The 25,611-nt window shown below is 33.2% G+C and overlaps 2 protein-coding genes across 4 annotated transcripts; one reads left to right on the top strand and one right to left on the bottom strand.

Moving 5' to 3' along the window:
- Positions 1 to 4,634: 4,634 nt before the first annotated feature.
- On the top strand, positions 4,635 to 18,999 carry LOC104901947 (synaptotagmin-5). The gene is made up of 13 exons (XM_010689576.3): positions 4,635 to 5,122; positions 5,230 to 5,334; positions 5,447 to 5,497; positions 5,632 to 5,752; positions 10,418 to 10,539; positions 11,433 to 11,534; positions 12,939 to 13,013; positions 13,926 to 14,005; positions 14,090 to 14,240; positions 14,323 to 14,553; positions 17,270 to 17,560; positions 17,721 to 17,834; positions 18,551 to 18,999. The coding sequence occupies exons 1-13, from the start codon at positions 5,018 to 5,020 to the stop codon at positions 18,692 to 18,694; spliced, it is 1,692 nt and encodes a 563-aa protein (XP_010687878.1). The 5' UTR covers positions 4,635 to 5,017; the 3' UTR covers positions 18,695 to 18,999.
- Positions 19,000 to 19,520: 521 nt separating this feature from the next.
- LOC104901945 (probable histone chaperone ASF1A) lies at positions 19,521 to 24,197 on the bottom strand. Of its 3 annotated transcripts, XM_019251402.3 has the most exons (6): positions 23,942 to 24,197; positions 23,556 to 23,622; positions 22,199 to 22,332; positions 21,211 to 21,334; positions 20,253 to 20,368; positions 19,521 to 20,167 (listed from the first exon to the last, which is right to left on the bottom strand). In XM_019251402.3, the coding sequence occupies exons 3-6, from the start codon at positions 22,208 to 22,210 to the stop codon at positions 19,817 to 19,819; spliced, it is 603 nt and encodes a 200-aa protein (XP_019106947.1). In that variant the 5' UTR covers positions 22,211 to 22,332; positions 23,556 to 23,622; positions 23,942 to 24,197; the 3' UTR covers positions 19,521 to 19,816. The 3 variants fall into 3 exon arrangements, with proteins under 3 accessions (XP_019106947.1, XP_010687876.1, XP_010687877.1); XM_010689574.4 differs by lacking the exon at positions 22,199 to 22,332 and having other exon boundaries at positions 23,942 to 24,196; XM_010689575.4 differs by lacking the exons at positions 22,199 to 22,332; positions 23,556 to 23,622.
- Between the last annotated feature and the right edge of the window lie 1,414 nt (positions 24,198 to 25,611).

The following is a 25,611-nucleotide window of genomic DNA, read 5'->3' as shown; positions in this document are numbered from 1 at the left end:
CCATGGATGTTTTCATCCATGGTAAGCCCCTTTTCCCCTTTTATTTCCAGTTTTTAATTTATTTTCTTGTTTGTTCAATAAATTAGTATTCTTTATGAGATTTTCTCAAACCCTGTTATGGGGTTTTTAGTTTCTGTTTTGGAAATCTCCTTCTCCCCTATGGGAGTTGTGAGTATGGATCTTTTGTTTTTATGTATGAGAAATTATTCTCATTCGTTGAAGTTCGAGACTCAACATGAAGGTATTGGAATCTCAGATGCGGTCAACCTGATTCAATCAAGAATGTTCTTCCCAAACTATATCAGAATGATAGACTTCCTCATCAATAGCTGCTTGATTCAGCAAATACAAGAGGGCAGTGCTGTATTGTTCGATCTGGTTCATTGTAGTTTCTTCGAAGACGAATTTGATTTAGTCTTGTTTAATTGTATCTTGTTTTACTTTAATACCTATTGTAGATGCCGTTTGGCCTTCAATTAATGAAATTTCTCTTTCAAAAAAAAAAAAAAGTAAGAGTTACGCCAGCACTAAGTGTTGGTATTAAATTGACATGTCAAAGTAAAAATTTTGTTACCAACTAGTTAAGTGTCTGTTCCATCATAGTAGTTGTTAGTTATAAGCTTTTTAGCTTATAGTTGTGAGAAGGGAGTTGTGAAATTAGTTGTCTAAAATATTAGTGTTCGATAATAATAGTTATGATAAATACTTAATGTAAATATGGTAGCTTTTGTTAGTAGTTACTCCATATTAGATTTTAACAAAAGCTACTTAAAAGCTAAAAGCAATATGAAAGCTACCTCCAAAATCCATTTTGGCAAATGCTAATATAATTTCTCAAAAGTTACCTAAAATCTACTTAAAAGCTATCTCAAAAATTGCGCCCAATAGACCCTAAGGGCTTGTTCTCTTCGGCATAAAACAGCTCAACTGAACTGAATTGAGCTGAACTGAACAGAACTGAATTTAATTAAATTGAATGTAATAAATATATAAATAATATTTAAACAACAATAATATGAATATTGAATAATCATTATAATGATAAGTAATAATAATGAATAATACTAATAATATTTTGGATATTTTTAAATGATAGTTATGAATGAATAATATTAATAATCATAAATTAATAATAATAATATTAATTAATGATAATAATGATAATTAACAATATTTTTGGATATTTTTCAATGATAGTTATGAATGAATAATATTAATAATCATAAATTAATAATAATAATAATAATAATTAATGATAATAATGATAATTAATAATAATTTATTTTCTATTATTTGTATTAATATATTAATACTTGGTGATGATTATATAATAACAATAATATATAAGAACTAAATTAATATTACTATTTTAATAATTAGATTTGATAGTATAATAATATTTAGTAATAAAAATAATGATTGGGTCGGACCGCGCAAAATTACATCATAAACCGTTTTGATGCGATTTGATTGGTTTATGGGCTAAAAAACATGGTTTTATTTGTGCCTTTGACCTAAACCATGTTCCTTCTAATAATAATAGTAACAATAATGAGTAAAGCTATAATAAACAAAATAATACGTATATAATAATAATAATAATAATAATAATAATAATAATAATACTTAATAATAATGATATAGAAATAAATAACAATAATAATAATAATAAGAGTAATTAGTAAAAGAAATTAGACCAACATAATAATAATATTTAATAAAATGGTTATAAAAGAATGGAGCTGAACTGAACTGAAAATAAGCTGGGGAGACTAGGCCCTTTCAGTTCAGTTTAGTTCAGTTCAGTTCAGCTCCATTATTTTATAACCATTTCGTTAAATATTATTATTATGTTGATCTAATTGATTTTACTGATTACTATTATTATTATTATTATTATTATTTTATATTATTATTATTATTATTATTATATATTATTTTGTTTATCATAACTTTACTCATTATTATTACAATTATTATTAGGAGGAACATGGTTTAGGTCAAAAGCACATATAAACCCACGTTTTTTAGCCCATAAACCAATCAAAGTGCGTCAAACGTTTTATGATGCAATTTTGCACGGTCCGACCCAATCATTATTTTCATAACTAAATATTATTATATTATTAAATCTAATTATTAAAATAGTAATATTAATTTACTTCTTAGATGTTATTGTTAATATATAATCATCATCAAGTATTAATATAAATAATATAAAATAATACATCATCATCATTAATTATTATTATTATTATTATTATTATTATTATTAATCTATGATTATTAATATTATTTATTTATAACTACTCCCTCCATTTCATTTTAATTTTTACACTTTGATATCTTACACTATTCACAAATTTCACTTTGACCATCATTTGTGATTTATACGCGGATGAAAATATAGTCATGTGGGATCTTGTTAGATTCATCATAACATGTATTTTATTAATATGTACTTTTTATAATTTTTATAAATTCAAAACTAAAGATATATGTCCTCAAAGTTTTGCATTGACATGCGTGAAAAGTGTAAGTGTATAGATTAAAATGAAATGGAGGGAGTATCATTTAAAAATATCCAAAATACTATTATTAATTATTCATTATTACTACTTATCATTATAATTATTATTTAATATTTATAATATTATTGTTTAAATATTATTTATATATTTATTACATTCAATTTAATTCAATTCAGTTTAATTCAATCCAGTTCATTTTAGTTCAATTCAGCTCCAATCAGTTCAGTTTAGTTCAGTTGTTTTATGTTGAAGAGAACATGCTCTAAGGGCCTATTCTCCCCAACTTATTTTCAATTCAGTTCAGTTCAGTTCAGCTCCGATCAGTTCAGTTCAGCTCCAATAAGTTCAGTTCAGTTCAGCTCCATTCTTTTATAACCATTTTGTTAAATATTATTATTATGTTGGTATAATATATTTTACTAATTATTCTTATTATTATTATGATTATTATTATCGGTATTATTATGATTATTATTATTATTATTATTATTATTTAAATATATATCATTACTATTAAATATTATTATTATTATTATTGTTTCTATATATTATTTTATTTATTATAGCTTTACTCATTATATTACTATTATTATTAGGAGGAACATGGTTTAGGTCAAAGCACATTAAACCCACTTTTATTAGCCCATAAACCAATCAAATCGCATCAAGACGGTTTATGATGTAATTTTCGCGGTCCAACACAATCATTATTTTTATTACTAAATATTTTTATATTATTAAATCTAATTATTAAAATAGTAATATTAATTTACTTCTTAGATATTATTGTTATTTATATCATCATCAAGTATTAATATATTAATACAAATAATATATAATAATTATTATTAATTATCATTAATTATTATTATTAATTTATGATTATTAATATTATTTATTTATAACTATCATTTTAAAATATTCAAAATACTATTATTATTCATTATTATTACTTATAATTATAATTATTATTTAATATTTATATTATTATTGTTTAAATTATTATTTATATATTTATAACATTCAGTTTAATTCAATTTAATTTAATTCAATTCAATTCAATTCAGTTCATTTCAGTTCAGTTCAGTTCAATTCAATTCAATTCAGCTCCAATAAGTTCAGTTCAGTTCAGCTGTTTTATGCCGAAGAGAACATGCCCTAAGTTGATACCTCAAGCTCGTAAAATAACCAAAATATTATTGTCTGAGTCCTTTAAAAAACTTGAACAATTAATTACCAAGACTTTCCCCACCTAATAAGATTTTTTGCATTAAACCTCAAGGTCTAGCTTAGAGTAGACTAAGGGTGCGTTCTCTCCACCTTTAAATAAAATATGTTTTAGGTCCAATCAGTTTAGATTTCAATAAGGTGTAATAAGTTATAATAAGGTACAATAAGTTCTAATTCCAAATGTCAATGATTAATAAATTAAATTAAATATTTAATTAAAGTACTACTATGATTATATAGTATTATAATCATATTATTGTAATCATGATCAAATAAGATTAATAATAATAATAATCATAAGAGATTATTAGAAAATGTTATTTATAAGAGATTAATAATTACTACTAGTACTATTTTTTTGAAGGGTAAAGTTTAATAATTATTATTGTGCCATAACTAATTTCAAGGGATAGAATTTACGTTGTCCCTCATCAATTTTTTTGTCAAATAACTTTCAATCAAGTCCACCAAACTCCAATCAGATCCACCAAGCTCCAATCAGCTCAATAAGTTTTAATCAAGCCCTATAAATTTCAATTAGGTCTAATAGATTGAATCAACTCCAATCAAGTTAATAAAATTACATTAATTTAGATAAATTTAAAGTTTTTTTTGGATATTAATAGATTTAGGGTCTGTTCTATTCGACATAAAATAGTTGAACTGAACTGAATAGTGATATGTGAGAGTAAAAGTATTGTCAAAAGTTGAACTGAACTAAACTGATCTAAACTAAACTAAACTGATCTGAACTGAACTAAACTGAAAATAAGAACAGAACCTTGAGTTTTTAAGATAAAGAGAAGGCACGAAATCATGAAAATAGCAAAGTCTACTTATCATTTTTCTAAAAAAAAATGTCGGCAACAACTTTTGGACATAAAACTTTAAAGTTAAACAACCACCCCCACCATCCTCAAATCCCCTCCTTCCTTCCTATGGAAAATCCATCTAATTGGAAGGCAGTACATCAGTAACAGCACTGCACAACAAATCATATCAAAATATTCAAAATCAAATCACACTTTTCATTTGGAGTACTACTTTATTCCATTCCTAAGATCCTTCAACTTCCCCTATTCTTCTTAAAACCCTTTTTTTTATATTACCCAAACAAAAATAAAAATACCCACCACCAAAAATTATCAATAATCTGATACAACCCACCATTATCTCTACCTCAACTTTCAGTTCACTAATCAGTCAAACTTAAAGCTCTACCCAGTCAACACTACACTAGTGACTGTGAAGTAAAAATGTCTTTTTTTATGGGATTGTTTATGGGAATTACAGTTGGTTTGTTGATTATCGTTGCTTTTGTTCGTTGTGAAAATGCTAGATCCAAATCTCGTTCTCAACTTGTATGTTTTTTTTTGTGTTTAATGTGATTTTTCTTATTGTATTTCATTGAATTTTGGTGGGTGATTTATATATTTTTGTGGGTGTTTTTTTTTTTAAATTTTTGCAGGCAGCGACAATTGCGGCGTTTGCGAGAATGACAGTGGAAGATTCTAGAAAGTTGCTTCCTCCTCCTTATTATCCTTCGTGGGTTGTCTTCTCTAACCGTCAAAAGGTCCTATTTTTACTCTTTATGTTTGTTTCTAATATTATGTAATTTTTTTGTGGAAACGACGACGTTTTGTTTGCTCAAGTTCTTATTTTTTTTTGTGGGTTGTGATTTTCAGTTGAATTGGCTTAATTCCCATCTCACCAAAATTTGGCCTTATGTTGACCAGGTATTTTTTAAATTTTTTGAGTTATATAATCAGATTTTTTCTAATTTTAATTTTAATTTTTTAGTAGTAATGTAGTCAAATTTTATCATATTTATGTTATATAGTTATGGGTGTGTATTGTGTTGTATTGTTAGGCAGCATCAGAGCTAATAAGGGAGTCAGTGGAGCCAATACTAGAGCAATATAGACCAATTATATTGTCTTCCTTAAAATTTTCCAAGTTTACTCTTGGTACTGTTGCACCTCAATTTACAGGTACTTGTATTGTTGCTTTTGATCTTGGGTTATTTATGTTTTTTCTATATGTTATTATGCAACATACATTGTTGGGTCAGATTATTCGATTGTAATCTTTGGGAAAATGAGGTATACCATGTATATAGAGGATATATTGTAGTATACGAGGCAGCAAATTTTCCTGCATTAGTTACACCACGTGGCAATACAACTTTGTCAGAAGTCACAACTATTTTAGGAGATGGGGTGAAGTTTTGAGATTAATAAAAAAAATCATCAAGAAATTTTTTGATGGGTTGAAGCTAGCACTACATTACCCACGTAGCTGGTGTATATATATGAAATTTGACGATGTGGACAATAAATGAAGTCCCTCTATCACATTTCTGTAGTTGGGCATGAGGTTTGTGGACACTCAAAATTGATCAAGAATCTAGTGGTGTTCAGGATAGGCCTTAGTGATATGTTCCATGCACAATTTGCAGGTTCAATTCCTTCTTTGTGTTGATGGCGTGACGGCCTTGGATGACTGGAAAGTGAAAAAGTGCTGACATCAGATGTTATGGTTGCCTGCTAAAATGTTATGAAGTTATAGGAGTAAGTTTTGGATGCAACATATTTAGCAGTGGCTTTGGCAAGAATGACAACACTACAGTATATGCTACCTTGGCACTAGAGTGGGATAGGTTTGGTTGACACTTTGTGGACTAGGATGATAAATTTATGAAGGGGACTCATTGGCCCAAAGTAGATTGGTGGATGTTAAGGCTACTGCCCTAATTTGCCGCAGAATAGTCATTGAGAGATGTTGACCTTGATAAACCGTGTCCCTCAAATTGCACAAGACATGTTTTATGCATTGAAGACGAGATTCCCTGGAATCATTCTTACACTAACACTGTTGATATATTGCGTAGCAGTTGTCTGGACGAGTGAATTTCACATGTACTAAGGCTTGAGGCTCTAACAAGATGACAATAGTGAGAAGGATTACAGAAGTTGTTCAGAGGTAGCACATAGCTTGGACTTATCAATAGCCATTGAAGTTGAGTTACCGGGAGGGCCTGTAAATTACAAGCTGATTATTTGATATTTCTTTTGTATATGTTTGTCGTGGGAAAAGGTGGCCACCTTAGGATTGATAAAAATACATAAGAAAAGTTGTGGAGGTTTGTCATAATTCATAAAAAATTTATTCTTGGAAGACAATTGATGCGATGTTGAGAATGCCTTGACCATGATATTATCAACATAAAGAAGTGGTATTACTGTGGTAAGCAATATTCGTTATCTGAGCCGTTACAATCTTTGTAGTCCTCCAGTAGATTCAAGAAGCAGAGGGTAAGCTGTTTAAGTCCACAGAGATGGATTGTTCCCAAGTCCTAAGTAAACTTGAGCGAAGAGACTATGCATTAGCTAAGTGTGTTTAGGTTGATATCTTTATGTACTATGGAATTATGTGTTGTTATTAAGTTAGTACAAAGATGGCCGATGTTACTCATGAACGGTTCTTTCGGTCAGATGAAATGGCGGAAAGATATAATTTTTTATTTATTTTGATGGTCTTGTATATGTGATGGAGACTAATGGATATAAAGCAATGTTTGAAATCATAAACTAATACGCTATGTAAGCTTACATAATTGTATTACCAAATGGGGAGTTCATAGGGTAATCGGTTGGAGAGTGAGGAGGTCTATAGACTCTAAAATTAGGGAGTTCATAGGACACGAGGTCCGGGAGTGAGATAGGGACACAATTGTCAATTATGACCAATTTTAAATGAGCTCCAATGACAATAGTAGTTTGAGTTCTACTAATGAACAATTTAGTTTATATACCAATCACTAATGACATAAACTGGTTTAGTTATTACTAATAAAATTATGAGACACAAAAAAGTTAATACTTGGAGGATTGACCTATACACACCAAGGAAGAAGCCAAGAGAAAGGAGGATAGAGAAGGATGAGGAGAAATGGAACCCTAAGGGTTCAATGTGGAGAAATTAATTGATGCCTTCCCTGCAATATATATATATATATAAGAGTACATTTGGAGTATATCTATGCAAGGGGTGTACATCAAGACTACGACATGATTGGTCATACTATTCCTTCGGATAACAACTAAGAGTATCTGGGAAAGGCCGAATCTGGAAAAGGACCCTTTAGACAAAATCAAGTTGTTGGGGAGACACTGGATTTTCAAGATTCTAGACTCTAGAGTTGCCGAAGATAACAGATGCAATTGCACAAAACTGAAGAGTTGTCACTTTTTTTTTTGTTTCAAAATCTACAATTTCTCCTTAGAGGCCTTAATGTTAGATCCAACACTAATCATCACTATTTCCTTGGACATTTTATATCAAAAATTTGCGGAAGAAGAAGCTTAAATAGTGTAGGCCAGTGCTATGTCAGTTTCAGCTTGCCATAATGCAAGACAATAAACATTTACCACCCATTTGGTAGTTGGTTATAAATGGTGGTAATTGAATAGAATTTGTATATAAATTTGTTAAGAAAATTATTGTGCATTCCCATGGTAATGCTAATTTATCCTAGAGTGTTTGTTTTTTTTCTTAAATTTTCATTCCCATTACCACCTACAAAATTGCTTCCCTTGGAGAAAAAAACACAAGCTTATGGGTGATATTGCTTTCTCATGGAGAAAAAAAACACAAACTTGGGAGTTGAAATTGCCTTCCCATGGAGATCTTAAGGGTGCTTCCCTTGTAACATTACATTTAAAATCTATTCCCATTACCACCATTTATTAATGACTACCAAACATGCCGTTAGGATATTGATTGTTTAAGACTAAATCTGTTAAACGAGTTACTTTCTAATATGTTAAATACATTTAGTAGTGCTTGCTGCAAGCCCTTATTCCAAGTTAACCTTGGGCTGATGTTAGTTTATGGAAGTACCTGATATTGCATGGTTTATGTTCAAGTAGCCTATATGAAGTGACTGGTTTCCTGCAGAAATGTTGGAGTTGCAATGCAACCTAGTTAAGAAATTACAATCTCTTTCTGTCCATGTATAACATCTAACACTGATAGTTTGTTTGGATAGGAGGATTTGGAGGGAAAGGGAGACAAAGGAAAGGAGGGAAACACTTTTCTCTTGTTTGGATAAGACATGGGGTAAGAGAAGGGAAGGGAAAAAAGGATTCATTTTCACTCCCCCCTTTAATAAACCAAATCCTTCTAATGTTGGATCGATTTGGAAGGAAAATGCAAAATCACTCATCCCTCCCATTCCTTTCCTCCCCCTTCCCTTCCTTTCCCTCCATCATTGCTATCTAAACAAGTGTGAAGTTCAAAAGGCTAAGAATTGGCTTCTGGGCATCACAAAACTGTTTGGAACTTAGGGCGTTTGTCTATATTTCAGCAAGAAATAGCCTAGCTTCTAGGTACTTTTGAGTTTCTCTTTTAAATCACTTTTATGATCAATGGATGCTTCAATCTTTGCGATTCTATCTTAGCAGTTGGGAGAATGAAAAGGGAAAAAAAATCTTGCTCAATCCCTTACATGATCAAGTCAAGACTTAATATCTAGATTATGATCCTCTTGAGGCTTATAATCATGGTCTTTTCATGATTGGAGTGTAATCCCACCGTGTACCTTTACTAGATGTAAGAAAATTGTAGCCTGGAGTCTAAGGACTAGGCTCTTTGTACAGACATTAATTTGTGTTGAGTAGGCTTCCTTACCTGGAACTGACTATTTGAGCCCTACCTCTGAAGAATATTTAGATCTTTAGAGACCACTTCAAAAATAGATTCTTTTACATATATATAATAAAAGCACTTAACATTTCCTTTAACAAAAAGCATAACCACTTTTGTTGTTACCTTTCCTTAAGAGTGGAGTTACCATATATTGACTTGTGCCTTCTCTTTTATCTTGTCCTTCTCTCACTTAAGCTATTGCCCTTCTTTATCTTCACAATATTTTAAAATTAAATCTATATCAGTGTCTCCCTCTTGCCTCTTCTGCTGTCACCACCACCGATCTTGATGGAAATCTGATCCTAGTAAGGTTCCCCTTCTCCTCTTCTTTACCCTCTCTAATCCTCCCTAGAAGAATGGGGAGGAGAATTAGCATGTCACCATCCTTAAAAATGAGTAATGACCCTGTCACCTCTTGATGAAGTCCCCTACACTAGTACACTATCCACTACAATTTGAAGGAATATCTTTTGCTACTAGAGAAACCACTTGTGCTGGTTGCTTATACGTGTTGGGTTGTGTTGGTTTTTGATACCTGTTGGACTTGTGATGGTGTCTATTACGTGCTGGAAATGAACCATGCCACCTAAAAGAAGAGTCCCTGGTACCTAGCTTGGCGTGAAGCTCCTCACTATGACAATACACCTAGGCCTCCACTTGGAAAAGTCCTAGTCCTACGTACCAACCGTAAACATATACACACAGTGTATTTTTGTTTTAACTGAATTCGGATCTAGTCCTTACTTCATTTGACAAATTTCACTTGGACTCTACAGTGTAGAAAATTGGAACAATGAACTTTTGTTTTATCTAGGAATCTCGAGTTGAAATGTTCAAATGCCGTGAAATTACTAGCTGATTTAATCATGTCTTGCTAACATAATATTGGTATATTTATATCATAATTACATAGACTGATGCTGTTGTGGCTGCTTCTGATATTTTAGGGGTTTCAATCCTTGATGATGAAGGTGAAGGTGTTACTATGGAGTTAGAAATGAACTGGGATGGAAATCCGAGCATTATTCTCGATATTAAGACTAGGCTTGGTTTATCTCTACCTGTGCAGGTAAAGCAATGTGTTAAGATTTCTGTTTAACAGGTTATGAGCCATTTGGATGTGAAAATGTTTGTTTGATATTTACAACCTGTGGCTGTTCAGCTTTTGGTATCATTTCTGTAATGAACTGAAAATCTGGGCAGATAATTTGAGGGAAGAAGATGATAATTTGTATGAACAGAAGTGGAAAATTACAGAAAATAAAGAAAGCGGCCAAGTATCCGAGTGACTTGGACACACTCCCAAAGCTAACACTAAATGTTTGTTTCAATAATTTTCTTCATACCTCCTCTCTGTAATCTCGTATAAGAGCTAACTCACTTGCTTTCTCTCCAATCTAGTTTAATTATATTCTACTTCCAATATTACCCCTCCCCTGTTAAGTTTGTTCATTATATGCTCTTGTTAGTGATTGGAACAATAATTTTTGTCGGCATTTAGGACCATAATTGCTTGTTTGCTGTTTGGTCCTTGTTATGAATTACTTCCTCTCTTTTTTACTTGCAATGTGGAAGTATGGCACAAGAATTAAGGAGAGGAGAGAGAGATAAGAAAGGACCCTCATGTGTTAGGAGAGAGAATATATTGCCAAGTATGTCAATGTTGCAAGTAATATGAAGCTTCCTAAAATGAAAAATGTTGCAACACTTGCAAGTAACAAAAAGGAGGAAATGTATTTATCAGTTTAATATCATTGATCTCTGTTGGACTACAACTACATCTATGCAAATCAACCTGCAAATATATGTTAATTTATAGTTATTTTTCCAAGGAAAAGGAAATTTTAAATATAGTCAATTTGCAAGAAGAGTAGGATGTAATTGTGAAGTATATGGTAATGCTGGCTATGATGCAAGTTTTGAAACTTCTTCCTTGAAGATTAATTGGCATTTTTGATGTAGGTAAAGGATATTGGATTCACAGGAATATTCAGGCTGATCTTTAAGCCCTTAGTTACCGAGTTTCCAGGCTTCGGAGCTGTCAGCTTCTCATTAAGGAAAAAGGTAAATCATTGCCGAAAGTGGTTTTGTCCTTTGTGACAAATTAGTGGAGTCAGGTCCCATAACTCATAGCCATGTATTATGGCTGTCTGAATGACCTTAATTAAGGAACAGAATATTTGTTCTTATCAGCTCACCAAATTGAGTTATGTTGGATGTTCTATGCAAGTTTTTTTTGGCTCAAAATTATCAAAGATTAGCATATGAGGTCTTTCTTTTTACTTGGAATTTGATAGCCATGATTTGACTTGACGCACAAACCTTTTCTACTTGCTAGCTTACTCCTAATTTAATGGCCCTGCAGAGTTTGAGGGCTGATTTTCTTATATATATTTCCCCCTGGAATCTTGCTACATGTCCAGCCTATCCTCATTTGGTCACATGCATACTTGTGTGGTCTACACAATTGTCTTCATCCCCATGAATTGTAAGGTTTATATGTACAGGGGATTTCTCGTACCTACTCATGGAATCATAAATAACTAAATTAGTGTGTTGCGAAGGTGTGGGGTAAGTCTGACCTTACCTAATTAATCTGAACTATTATGAATTTTGACATAATCATCTTATATGGTATATCTTGAAGGATCTAATTCGCTCTTGTGAATATCTGTAAGGATATATTTTATGCATGTGAGATGCATTAGGGCATGATGGTTTTGGTTCTAGCCTTCCTTTCATAGATAAGTATATGACAGACGCCCCCCCTATGGTTTCTTATTAGTGATGTTTGCTGTTTCCTGAATTTGTATCCCTATAAAGTTCAGGGTCCATATCTAACATGCACACTATAGATGATATTGGATCCTAAAATCATCTCTGTGAGGCCTATTACTAATGATCTGTCTCATGCCATGATACCTCTTTTAGAGTCAGCAGAAAATCTGATTGAAAATGATAACCTCAGGCTGCTCAAAAGCCAATGTGACTACAAATAACACCACAACCAACATAGTCATCTGAAGAATGGCACATCTTGAAGGATGAATCTTATACCTATGAGATCAGATGCTCCAGTGATCATTTAATGGCCAATAAGGGTAGGATCATTTATGGAAACAAGATTAATTCTTCTTCCAATGTGTGATATAGGAGAGAGATTAGAGAGAGAGAGAGAGAGAGAGAGAGAGAGAGAGAGAGAGAGAGAGGGAGAGGGAGAGGGAGAGAGAGAGAGAGAGAGAGGGAGAGGGAGAGAGAGAGAGGGAGGGAGGGAGGGAGAGAGAGAGAGATCGAAGATTCATTGTCAATGTTACTTAATATTGAATATATAAACTCACTTTCATGTCTGAGGAAATAGTTTCTAAGGCTGCCAAAGATGCTTGGTTGTGGTGTGTGCACACAAGTTTACTTCCATGCATGCTTGCACCTGTTTTGAATGCACATTCTCATCATGCTTTGTCATTGCAGAAAAAGTTGGACTTGACTCTTAAGGTTATTGGTGGAGACATAAGTACTATTCCTGGGCTGTCCGATGCTATTGAGGTCTGCTGCTTTTACTTTTTTTTCCCTTGGTTTTGGCCATACACTACTAGGTTCTGAAACTTGTTATATGTTGACTTCTTTTTTCTATTATTTCCCTTCTATGTTTCTTGATGTGAATGCTTGATTCTTTGCTCTAATTGTGGGATGGTACCGGTCATTCCACCTCACAGTAACTTTTATGGACTCTCCTCTCCCATGTGTGTTTTTTAACTGGACAAATGATCGTTTGGTTCTCTGCTGCTATTGGTTGCAAGGGATCTGGGTCTCTAGGTAACCTTGTTCATATGCAAATTGTAATCATTAATAACACAAGCTTACAGCTTCTAGTTAGAATCTTGCAACAGGCAAGGTTTGTGGATGTCATAACATATGGAGGCTTAGATGACCCCTATATTAAGGCAATAAGTAATTAGTGGTACTATATCATACTTCTTGTGTTTCAAAATACATCATACATTTCTGATGACACGCTTGCCAATGTATATTTTTAACCATTAATATCTCTATTTCCCCTGTAAGTAAAAATCATAAGAAGGGTATATTTTGAAAGTATATGTTGAGACAAATCACAAAACACTGTCCCTAGTGTGTGAATAGTGCAAAATTCAAATTGTGTCAAAGTACCTTGAAATGGAGGAAGTAGAAAAAAAAAATACATTTACTGAAAGCATTATATATGTCATTCTGATTTGTGAAATGTGGTATGAATGCGAATGCTTGTATTGTTAGAGTATCAGTGTTATACTAGTACGTAGTACTCGTTTATAAATTATAATTGTAGTCTGTATATTCATTTCCAGATGTATTTGTGATCCCTCTTCATTTTGAGGTGTGATAGCTATTTTTTTTGGCCTTGCCCTTCTTGTTCATGCATAGAATTTTTATTTTGTTTTATTACAACTGTATGTGCAGAGCACAATAAGGGATGCAATCGAGGATTCTATCATGTGGCCGGTTCGAAAAATTATCCCTATTTTGCCTGGGGACTATAGGTACACAACAGAGGATTTTTTTATTTATTTAGTCATAGTATTGGTGTTGGAATACCATCTTAATGTGTAATTTGTGAATACCAGCGACTTAGAACTAAAGCCTGTTGGGATGCTAGAGGTGAAGCTTGTGCAAGCTAAAGAGTTGACAAATAAAGATTTGATCGGAAAATCAGATCCCTTTGCCATATTATATGTACGACCCACACGTGACAGGACAAAAACCAGCAAGACAATTGTAAGTAATTGCCTATCCTGCATTTGGATTCTTTTTTTTATTATTTGTATACTTTGGATTAATATTTTTCTCGGATGTTCAGGATAACCAGTTGAATCCAATCTGGAACGAACACTTCGAATTCATAGTTGAAGATAAATCTACACAACACTTGGTGGTTAAAATTTATGATGATGAAGGTCTTCAGGCCGCGGAATTCATAGGCTGTGCTCAGTTCCAGCTAAAAGATCTTGAACCTGGTAAAGTGAAGGATGTGTGGCTCAAACTAGTGAAAGATTTGGAGGTCCAAAGAGATGCTAAAAACAGGGGACAGGTGAGAAATTTATTCTTCCATATTGAAAAATGTCTCAGAACATTAATTTCCATGGCCAAAGTTCGGCCGATTCTAATTTAGTTGTCAGAAATTATCAGATTTCGAGTGCCCTGCTCTTATGTTAAAGGAAAATTTAATACTATATGGTCAGTTTGCTTCAAGGGGTCCCAACTGTTGATTATCTTAGATTAGTCGCAAACTCGCAACTTTGGGAGTCTCTTTCCACAATGGTCCGTCACGTTTATTAACCTATGGTATCGGTTAATTATCACACATGAATACATGGTATTAGCCCTTTTTCAGTTAAGCTGAAGTTAATGGAAGAGCGTCATGTATCAAATCTTACTGATTTAGCATGTTGATTAAAGAAAAGGACACTTTGGGAAGAGATCTCCAAAGTCGGGGCTGCTCTGAGATAATCAGAGCTTGGGACTTTTCAAAAGCAAGCCGCCTATAGTTGGGACTCTTAGTATCAAATTTTGTATGTCCAAAGTTTGAGTCACTTTCGGCCCGTTTGGTAGTTGGTCATAAATGGTGGCAATGGAAATGAAATTGTGTGTAAATTTATGAAAAATATCATTGTCCATTCCCATGGTAATGCTAATTTATCCTAAAGTGTCCACTTTCCTTCTTGAATTTTCATTCCCATTCGATACCACGTTGTAGGTGGTAATGAAAATTGCTTCCCCTTGAAGACAAAAACACAAGTTTAGGGGTGAGATTGCTTGCTATAGAGAAAGAAAGCCTCCCCATGGAGATTTTAAGGGTGCTTCTGCAAGGGTCTAGCAATTTTCAACAACAATAGAACAGAAATTAACAGCAAGATAGTCTCTCAGATAGTAGTTGTATTGAGAATTAGTGTAATCAACCATTACAACCCCCTCACATTCGAGAGGTGAACTCACTCTCCCACTACAATAACCACACTCAATTTCTGGATAGCTTTTCCTCTCTACCTTCTAGCTATTTATTACAAAATATTTACTAGTGAGTGGGCCTTAGTGGCCTGCCAAGTATAGGTGGCATAACAACCTAACATATTCTTTCCCCAATATTCTCTCTCACCAGGTACATCCCCCCCCCCCTAGTGATTACCACATTAGATAAGTGCAGTTACTTATCATTTCCTGCTCTCTTCTTTCTTCTGCTGTACGTAATAAATGGGAGGTTTCGGCTGGGCCTTAGCAGCTTCCCTAATAAAATTACACTTAAAATTCATTCCCATTACCGCAATTTATTAACGACTACCAAACGGGCCGAATTGGGAAATTATTATCTTCTGGTTTGTGATGGGCTGAAGCAAGCAGCTCAAATAAACTAGCCACTTTTGTAGTGAATTGTTAGGCATTTTCTGCTGTTATAATGGAGGTTCTAAAAGAAACTGTTCCCTGTGATTGATAATCCACTTGCCCCCCAAATACTCCAAGAGGTGAGGGGTTTCTTAGCTGAACTAAGTTGATGGGTTTTGATAGTATAATAAGCAGAATAGCTTGACTCAGCTCTACTTGAAGATTATGGACTACATTGGTGTACATGACATAAGGCCTTCATAAGCTTTGTTTAAAGTTATTACTTTCTCCGTGCTATAATAATTGCAACATACTCCATTGACACTTATTTTTAAGAAACCCGTGTGGAGGAGTGAGATAGAGAAAAAGTAGGACCGATGTGATAGGAGAGAGATAGAGAAAAGATGATACCAAATAAGGAAATGTTGTAATTAATATGAAACTTCCAAATAATGGAAACGCTGTAATTAAAAAAGAACGAAGGAATTATTATGGACTTTTTTGTCATTGACAAATATCCATTATAATACAACCAATTGTTATTGTGTGGAATGTAGACTATGTATCTACTTCAGTGGTACTACCATAAAACAATACACTCTTGAGTCTTGAATAACTAGTGAAGTTGGCGAAATCAACTCTGAAACTTGTTTGTGAAGAAATAAGTGAACAAGAACAAAACCTAGTTTTGATGACCAAAGTGTCGGGTTTTTTTTTACGTTTATGAGCACCTCAATAACATAATTATACATATATATATACATACATATATACATATACACTTCTAAATAAGTATGCATTCTCATATATATATATATATATATATATATATATATATTATAATATTATAATATATATATATATATAATTGTTCAATGTTAATATCCTTTCTTAATTCAACATGAGAAATTTTAAATGTATATTACCATAAATTTCATGTGATACATTGTGAACCCTTAGTTTTCCTACATCTAATATTTCAATTTCTTTCTCGAATATCCCTTGTCTGAAACATTCGCGGAATTCTAGATGTTCGTGAATAAGTACGTTCCTGGTCACTTAAGAATCAAACGAGATTAAACATCAAAATTCAAGCTTGCTGAAACTATAGCTCCTCACAAATTCAATCTTTTGTTTACTTCATACTTCACTTTAGAATAGTAAAATACACTTGGGGAAGTTCGGTAAGTCTTCTCTCAAGACCTGTTCCAATTGAGTTCAATCATTAGAAGAACAAACATATCAAGTCTAAAGCTTGGCCGGGCTTGGTTTGTTGATGCTTCGTTCCGACGTAGAAGTCTGTATCACTTGATCAAGCTTGAAAAAATCTCCAATTTAAGGATCTGAGTTACCAAGCGTATTCTAATCGTTCGGGGTCTGCTTCTTTGTGTAAATGTCCTTAGAAGTTGTTTCATCGTCTTTTGCAGGTACACTTGGAGCTTCTGTACTGTCCTTTTGGTGCAGGAAATGGTGTTACAAATCCTTTTGATTCTTCTATGACTTCTTTGGAGAAGGTTCTTAAAACTGGAGAAGATGCGAATCACGAAGCTGAAAATGGTGCAAGTCTTGCTCCCAAGAGGAAGGAGGTTATCGTCAGAGGAGTGCTGTCTGTAACTGTGATATCCGGTGATAACTTGCCCGCAACAGATTTTTCTGGCAAATCGGACCCTTATGTGATACTCACTATGAAAAAATCTCAAATAAAAAACAAAACTAGGGTAAGTATTGGATGATCAAGTACATTGATAGCAGATCCTTTTTGTTTTTATATGGATCTTATGAGGTGTACATGCTTATTTAGTGTATGGGAGATAAAATCTCCATTACTATGGTTCTAACTTCTAATTGTAAAATTTAACATAATGTTTGTGCTCTCAGGTTGTGAATGAAAGCTTAAATCCAGTTTGGAACCAAACATTCGACATCCTTGTTGAAGATGGGCTTCATGACATGTTAATGCTGGAAGTATGGGATCATGATACATTTGGGAAGGTACAGACTTCTTTTCATAAGACTTACTATGTAAGCATGAAATAAGTTGGTTTTGAAACTGGAAAGCTGAGAGGTGGGCTTTTTCTGGGGCGAGGCCGCGAGGGGGAGGGGGGTGATGGGAAAGCGACGAGTCTGAGGACTGAGGGAACTCTCAGGCTCGGTCTTCTTGAACTTGAAATAACAGTATCTAGTAATAGCTTTCTTTAATCGGTAAGAAAAAAAAAGGTCTAATCAGTTCATTTCATATTTATCCACTATAATTAGCTTTTCTTTTCTTTATTGTAAAAATTAGTTATAACCAATAAAAATTGATGACTCATCGAACATTATACAAAAGTGAACTAGCAAAAATCAATATCAATCAGTATTATTCAGTTTTAGTTAGTTAAAATTGTTTTTAATCAATAAAACTAATTTAACTTCAGTATAATTTACGTGATAGGAGAGGACCTCAACTCCCAAGTGCAGCTTCTTAACACTCCTAAACTTTTACATTTAGGATCTTTCATTCATATCCTTCTGCAAAAAAAAGGGATTGGAAAAGAGAAAGAAACTATATTGATACAATTTCAAATCTAGGGTTAGCTTGGCATTACAGCATTTGCATTAATAATTACGTTATAGTATTAGCTATAGATACTATCACTATGATGTGTGAAAGCAAACAATTGTTATAACTATAATCTCTATATATCATAATATGATGAACTTGGCAGGACTATATGGGAAGATGCATCTTGACATTGACGAGGGTGATACTAGAAGGCGAATATAGTGATAGTATTCCATTAGATGGAGCTAAGACGGGTACCATCAATCTGAGTCTCAAGTGGTCGCCGCAACATGTGTACCGCGATTAGCAAAACTTCAGAGTAAATTCTGTTGTACATTATACAAAAGGGATCAACCTGGGAGCTGTAAAGCATGTTTACATATATCATTCAAATTTTGTTATGTTGTTCTTGCAGTTGCTTTAATGCTGTAAAGAAGCAACACATTTGATGTAAATTGTTGAAACTTGAAAAAAGAATGTGGCAGTTTTGCTCTTTCTGTTCTTTGTCTTTATCTTTATCTTTGTCCTTCCCTTCTTTTGGGAGTACAATACAAGGTGTGTACATTTACTGGTGAGTAAAATTCTCTTTATAGTACTAAGTTTATGTTTGTACTTTTTGTCTATGATTTTTGCTTTTCAATAAACAGTCAACTTACAAATATTTGCTATGTTAAAATAACTAGATGGCTCATCATATTGCATTATTTGCATACTGCTTTATGTTGAATCCTTGCATAAATTTACAATTTTAAACAATTTGATTTAGTCTTGACGTTGAATTCTCACCTATGCCATTGCCATATAAGGCTTGAAGAATTGAATACTTCCATCCGAAAATAAACTCACATTTATTACTGTTCAATGATGCCAAAATATTTTCCTATATCAAATCAATATAATTTTTATCTTATTGTTTCTCTCCATCTAATATCATGTAGTATCCTTTATACAATTTTAGTAACTATTTTTAGCTGTACCAAAGTCAACCACAAATACTCCTAAATCTATCCTAACACAAATACACCTTCAAAACTAACAAAAATGAGACAACAAATACTCCTAAATCTATCCTAACACAAATAGACATAAATCACAATGAAAAAAGAGAAGAAAACTAACAGGCACGCCATATATAAAAGAAATGAAGCAATAACTTTGAAGTTTAATAGACTTTCATTTAAGGAGTACAACAAGATCCAAAAAATAGACTCTGGGAATCTAAGTAATGAACTTCAATTTCTAAAACACAGGTATCAAAGATTACTGATCCAATATGGCATATTGTACATTTGAACATTTCATCAGTTCAGAAAAAAGTTATATTCTCTGACATGTGGATTTCACATCTAAAATATGGTATCAAAAATCTTTGTAACTAATTTTCTGAAACTGAGTAATAAGCAGCTAGTTACTTTTCTTGCAGCAAAAGCTATTCAGCTGATTCTGGAGATGGTGATGGTGGTGGCAGTTGCTCTTGTTCATTGTTTTCTGCAGGAGGATCAGGTGACGCTCCAGGCTGCTCACTGTGATCATTGTTCTCTGGGTGAAAATTAATAGGAAATTTTGTAACCCTAGGCTTATCAGCCAAAATATTTCTCTGAACTTTATCAAGCAACACCTTCTGTGGTGGTTCTTCTCTCAATTGCTCATCTTCATAATCGTTGTTCACGTAATATCCTACTCTGATAAATTCTTGTCCCAGATAAGAGCATGTCAAAAGCAGCACTGTCACACCAATTATATCCTCTTCACGGATTTTTGATGGATCTGGTGGATCTGCCTGGTGCGAGACACAAAGTATCAGATCAATACAGCAATCACATCAGTGGCAACAAAAATCAGCAGCTAAAGCATAACTAACAGACCTGGAGAACAAAACGATAGTTGCCCACATTGACAGGTCCTACGAGTACACTTTCCACAAGCTGGTCATATGTCTCATCTTCAGCCGATCCCACATAGATTAGTTTCCATTCTAGATCTGTAATTGATAATACTAATCAACTACCATTGAGCAGACACTAATTTATTGAATACATCCACAAATCAAAGTTCAAACAGCCACCATAAAGTGACACGTCTAGGTAGTTTGCAACCTTTGCGCCAAATTTAAGCTGTTTCTTTAGTTATTTTTTCCAGAAAACGGGGGGGGGGGGGGGGGAATGAATCTAAGATGTGAAACCGTTACCCATTAAAGCGGTACGTGAGCTGGGTTCACTAGATTACCTAGAAAAGATTGAAAAATCATCAAGACATCATCACTATTATGGCATGCTCCAATTGGGGCTTACGTATTGGAGGGGGTAATGAAGAGAATGAACGTAGACAGAAGTGGAGGTAGATAGGAAGAGATAGTGCTTGTGTGAGGATGAGGAAATATAGGAGAATTTTTATACTCAATACGGAAATACTTCATCCCCTAAGGGTAAGGTGTTACCACAAATGATAGTAATACTTTCTCCTTTTATCCTCCCATTCCTTGCATCATAACCACATGATCCCTTCTACTATAACCTTAACTCGTTCTCTTTGATTTTTCTTCATTTTCCCCTTAATGCATTACCCCAATCCAACTATCCAAGCATGCCCTCACTGTTAGCCCTTCCAATGAAAAGTTCACACCATAAAAACAGTGAAGTGATAAACCACAATAGCCAAATGCCCTGATAGTCAGAAGCTATTTAACTCTCCAGCTCATCTAACATCACAATCAGAGGCCAAGTTGCATTCAACATCTCTAGCCAGAAAGGCCTCCTTTCAACAATCACAAAGCCAGTATTCAACCACAGATCATAAAATCTCAGAACAAAAAAAAATACCTACCATCTTTAAGAGAATCCAGGCACTCGTAGGATATCTCGAACTGAAAGGGACTGAGAAACGGTGCTGGATTATCCAAAATGGTAACGTTTGTGATGTTAACTGCACTCATCGCATCTCCTTTTGGCTGAAAAAGGAAAAACCAAAGCACCTTAGTTATTAATCACTCAATTAAAAACAGTATGAGTGAAGAATCCTTAACACTGGATATCCAATACTCAGCCAAAACAGTACATCCAATTTATACATACAATACAAGGCTGTGACAAACTGTCGACTTTTGTTGAAAAGATTACTTTAATACCGCTAACACTCTGTGTGACATGCATCATTTATTTCATCCCCTCTTTTTGGACCACTTTAGAACCCTGTCACTCTGTATGGTATCATAAAATGTAGCCCTTCGCTCCCTAAAAGATGTATAACAGAACTAAACAAAGTCACTGCTATATTTTTCGTTTAAAGATAGAAACTTCCTTCCAATTTAACCTTACACCACTATTTAATCAAAAAGCACTTAAATTTCGTAACAATTATCTGTTTTCAACAGTTTTGCAGAATCCTATAACTACAAACTACCTCCACAAATTGTTAGAGGGATATTCTTGCATTTGTCTCAGTATATATTATTAAAGGGAAAAGCTATATGCATATAAGAAGCTAAAAATGGAAATAAGTTGCATTAATTGATCATTTATTACATCAGTTGATGCAAAAGATTCCCATAAATTCACAACTTATTTCCAATTTAAGTAGTGTATATATGTCTTATATGCAACCCTAAGGGTTGCATATAGCATAACCCATTATTACAAGATACTAATAGTTGATATTATGCAATGGCAAGTGAAAATGTGTAGAGAGAAATAGAGGTAATAATTAATAAACCATCGAATGTAATAAAAAAAGATCCAAGCATGCAAACTCAGGAATTGAAGTTGTACAATAACAATATGATACAAGGAGAACCCATGATGAAACAGTAATTTACCATGCACTTCATCCATGTTTTATAGTTGCAAACTTCCCCACTTTTTCTATTTTGGAAGTTATCAATTAGTTACAACATTGGACATCCTCAAAAATGAGTCTCCTTGAACTTTGTGCCTCTTGTCCATATTGCAACTAAAAGATACAAAAGATGAAGTGTTATATACTACCCTATGGTCAACATTCATCACATTAAAGATGGATGACAATGTAGGGTTGCACACTATAACTAGTTCCTCTTCATTGATCGTGTTAGGTTCATATATGATTAGTTTTAATTTTTTTTTTTTAAAAACATTATTAAAGCTGCATTTTCCCAGAATATTCAAGTTGAGTGTTTCATTTCATTGTTGGTCCAGAACAAATACTTATTTGCTGAATTGATTGGGGCTATATCCAAATTCTCAATGGAGTCATATGGTAAAATGATGGATAACAGACATAAATATATAAAACTAAATTGAACACATAACTCTCTTACAGTTATTAACCATTGAAAAACTAATAGAAAAGTAGGCTAAAGGTGTAGTATGTGTAAACCACATATTGGCAAGCATAATCCAATAAGGTTTTGAACCCACAATACAGAGAGAAGTAAAACCATAGCCCTTGATTCTAGCTTGCCAGCATATTGTGTTCGGCTTTATGTTATTCAGGGTGCAAATTTAAGGGTAAGAATGCGTAAACACCACGTTTGTTGTGCCTTCTCGTCATTTCAAATACAACTCCGAAGAGTTTTTAAGTTCTTACGGACACCATCATGTGCTTAATTTTGTATCTTATATGTTACCAAAAGACTTTCCTTAACATAGGGGCCTCCCTTCACTACCTCGCCCAGAATTCGGCAATGAACCCCAAATGAGTGCTCAAATTGGGATCCCCAAGGTCCTATATGTCATTCATGGGCCAAGGCTGACATAAACCCTTAGGGTTAACATTGGTAGGAAACAGTCCCAAACAATGGCTTCTCCAGCTTCCTCCATTTATTGCTTCCCCTGTATTACCAATCACCATCTTCCCTCTTTTTAGTCCAATTACGACCCTACATTATGGGTGATTGTGCAAAGTAACCCTTCTCCCTGAAAGATGTCTCACGAAACTACACAAAGTAAGCACCACTTAGGGTGGGCTAGAAATTTGCTACCCCATGAATCTTGCACAACTACTTAATCATTTACTTGGGCAAAAGAACATATATTTCAAAACAATCATCTATATTTGAAAGTATTGCACAATTCAAGGAAAAACAAGCTTCCTCCACAATCCACACATTATATTAGCCAATTGTAACAGCAATTAGCAAAAATTGCAGCAACTTCACTTAATCATATACATTTCATTAAAATTTCTTCTTTTACCTCTTGTAATAAATGTAAGCAGCAAGTTCAAGAACCCACAAAAAAAAGCACCACAAACTGCTTTAATCTGCAATCAAGTAGAGTAGTAATTAAACAGCTAAAATCAGAATCAAACACTTTACACACAAAGATAATCAAACTAAGATTACAGGATGTAATATAGTCGCAAATTAAACCCTAGATATAACTAAAAACAAGATCTAAACATGTCAGCTTCAAAATTGAAGTTGAAAAAACCCAATTTGATATAAGGAAAACCCAACAACAAGCAAATTTAAAGAATAAATTAACAAATAAATTAACACCCAAATCATAAAAACAAATGAAATGAACGAAGAACCCTAAAAAAGTATATTAACAAAGTAATTTAAAGATTGATTTTTTACCTGCTTGCGAAAAGTGTAGAATAGCAAGATGGGGACGAGAGAATACAATGAAGAACTAAAAGTATGGAAGAATGAAAAATGAAGATGGGAGAAGTTTTCAGTCTTTAAATTGTTGTGAGGAGAGAGGATAATTTGGGGGAAAACTGAAAAGTAAAGGAGGGAAAATCTGGGGATTAGGCCAAAAGGAGGGAAAATGGCGACATGAAATGCTACAAATGTTTCAAAATGAACTAGTACTTGGATTTATGACCCCCACCGCCCCACGACTAGGTTTTCTTTTAAGGTTCCAGGAGGAGCTTTGTCTAGATTACTCATCGTAAGAGGTTAAAATGGCGCGTTTTTTACAGGGACGTGCTTGATATTTTGCGTAAAAAGATAAAAGACAGATGTTGAAGTTTGGTACCAACTTATACCAAAATATAGTAAAATTAGTATCAATACCAAAATAACTCTTATTCTGATACCTAATGTAAGTGAGCTTTGGTATCAACTTTGAATTTTGGTACCAACTATAGTTACTTTGACACCATTCATACTTACTTTGGTATCAACTTTGAACTTTGGTATCAATTTTGAACTTTGGTATCGCTAATACTTCCTTTGGTACAATAATTTGGTATCAACTTTGTTTTTTATCTTTTTGTGTGAGAAAACCAAAAATTGATTCTCATGATGAGATGTCAAGTGTTTCTCTTCTAGAAGGGTGTGCATTCAAAGTTTTTTTAAATGGATATGGTGACTTTTTTATAGGAATATGTTCCATAGGGATTTCAAGATACTTTTGGAAGATGTGCGGATGGGTGAGAACGTTTACATTCAATTCAAATGTCATTTACATCTTGTTTTAATTCTTTTTAAGCTTGTAGTTGCCTTGTATGAATAGCTAGACCCCTCTAGCCCTTGTCTTGACTTTGATAGATTGGGGAATGGGGACTTTGTTTTTAGAAGTGTGCTTTCAAAGCAGTGCATTCAATCATTGAACATCGCTATAATTTACTCGAATCAGCTCTAAAAGGCTCCTAACACCACCACATGTCCGCTCTTAGTCATGGATATGCTTTCAAATGGTATCTAATATTTACTAGTACATTTGTTCAAAAGGATTATTATTGTTGTTGTTGTACTTATTAATTATTAAGATTGATAATTATTATTAATCTTGTTGTTATCATTATAAATGTTAGTGTTATCATTATTTTAAGTTATTTTGTTGTTATTAAATAATAAAAAACTAAAAGCCACGTGTTAAGAACATAAGATTGACGCAAAAAAAAAAGAAATATATAGAATATGATAGCTCAAATTTATGACAACGAAACTACTAAGTTCAGATTACATTTCAAAAGAAGATAAGTGCGAGATACAAATTATAAATTTAGATTCGGTATACCTCTTCCTACCGAATTCCAAATCTCTCTAGCTATTTGAAGTTGCACGCTATTTATTTCTTTTTTGCGCAAGTCATAGTTGTTTGTATATCTTATTTTATTTTATATGGAAAAAAAAAGTTGAGTCTGCCGACTTCTCAAGTGTGAAACATTTTTTTTTAAGGAAAAGTATGAAACATTATATAAGTGGTCTTATAAATTAATGACTTGGGTTATATAATTATTTTTAGTAATAATAATTATTATTATTATAATTATAATTATTGTTGCTGTTCTTATAAT

This window comes from Beta vulgaris, chromosome 8 (genome assembly GCF_026745355.1).
Source record: "Beta vulgaris subsp. vulgaris cultivar EL10 chromosome 8, EL10.2, whole genome shotgun sequence".
NCBI lineage: Eukaryota > Viridiplantae > Streptophyta > Magnoliopsida > Caryophyllales > Amaranthaceae > Beta > Beta vulgaris.
The sequence above is the reverse complement of the archived record's forward strand: the minus strand, read 5'-3'. Positions and strand labels throughout refer to the sequence as shown.

What these genes read in the sequence shown, in the direction of transcription:
- LOC104901947 (XM_010689576.3), top strand. Translation starts at nt 5,018, where the DNA reads ATGTCTTTTTTTATGGGATTGTTTATGGGAATTACAGTTGGTTTGTTG. An exon ending in GTTTATCTCTACCTGTGCAG is followed by an intron (nt 10,540 to 11,432) that starts GTAAAGCAATGT and finishes TTTTTGATGTAG; the next exon opens with GTAAAGGATATTGGATTCAC. An exon ending in ATTTTGCCTGGGGACTATAG is followed by an intron (nt 14,006 to 14,089) that starts GTACACAACAGA and finishes TGTGAATACCAG; the next exon opens with CGACTTAGAACTAAAGCCTG.
- LOC104901945 (XM_019251402.3), bottom strand. An exon ending in CCTGGATTCTCTTAAAGATG is followed by an intron (nt 20,369 to 21,210) that starts GTAGGTATTTTT and finishes TATCAATTACAG; the next exon opens with ATCTAGAATGGAAACTAATC. An exon ending in ACTATCGTTTTGTTCTCCAG is followed by an intron (nt 20,168 to 20,252) that starts GTCTGTTAGTTA and finishes GTCTCGCACCAG; the next exon opens with GCAGATCCACCAGATCCATC.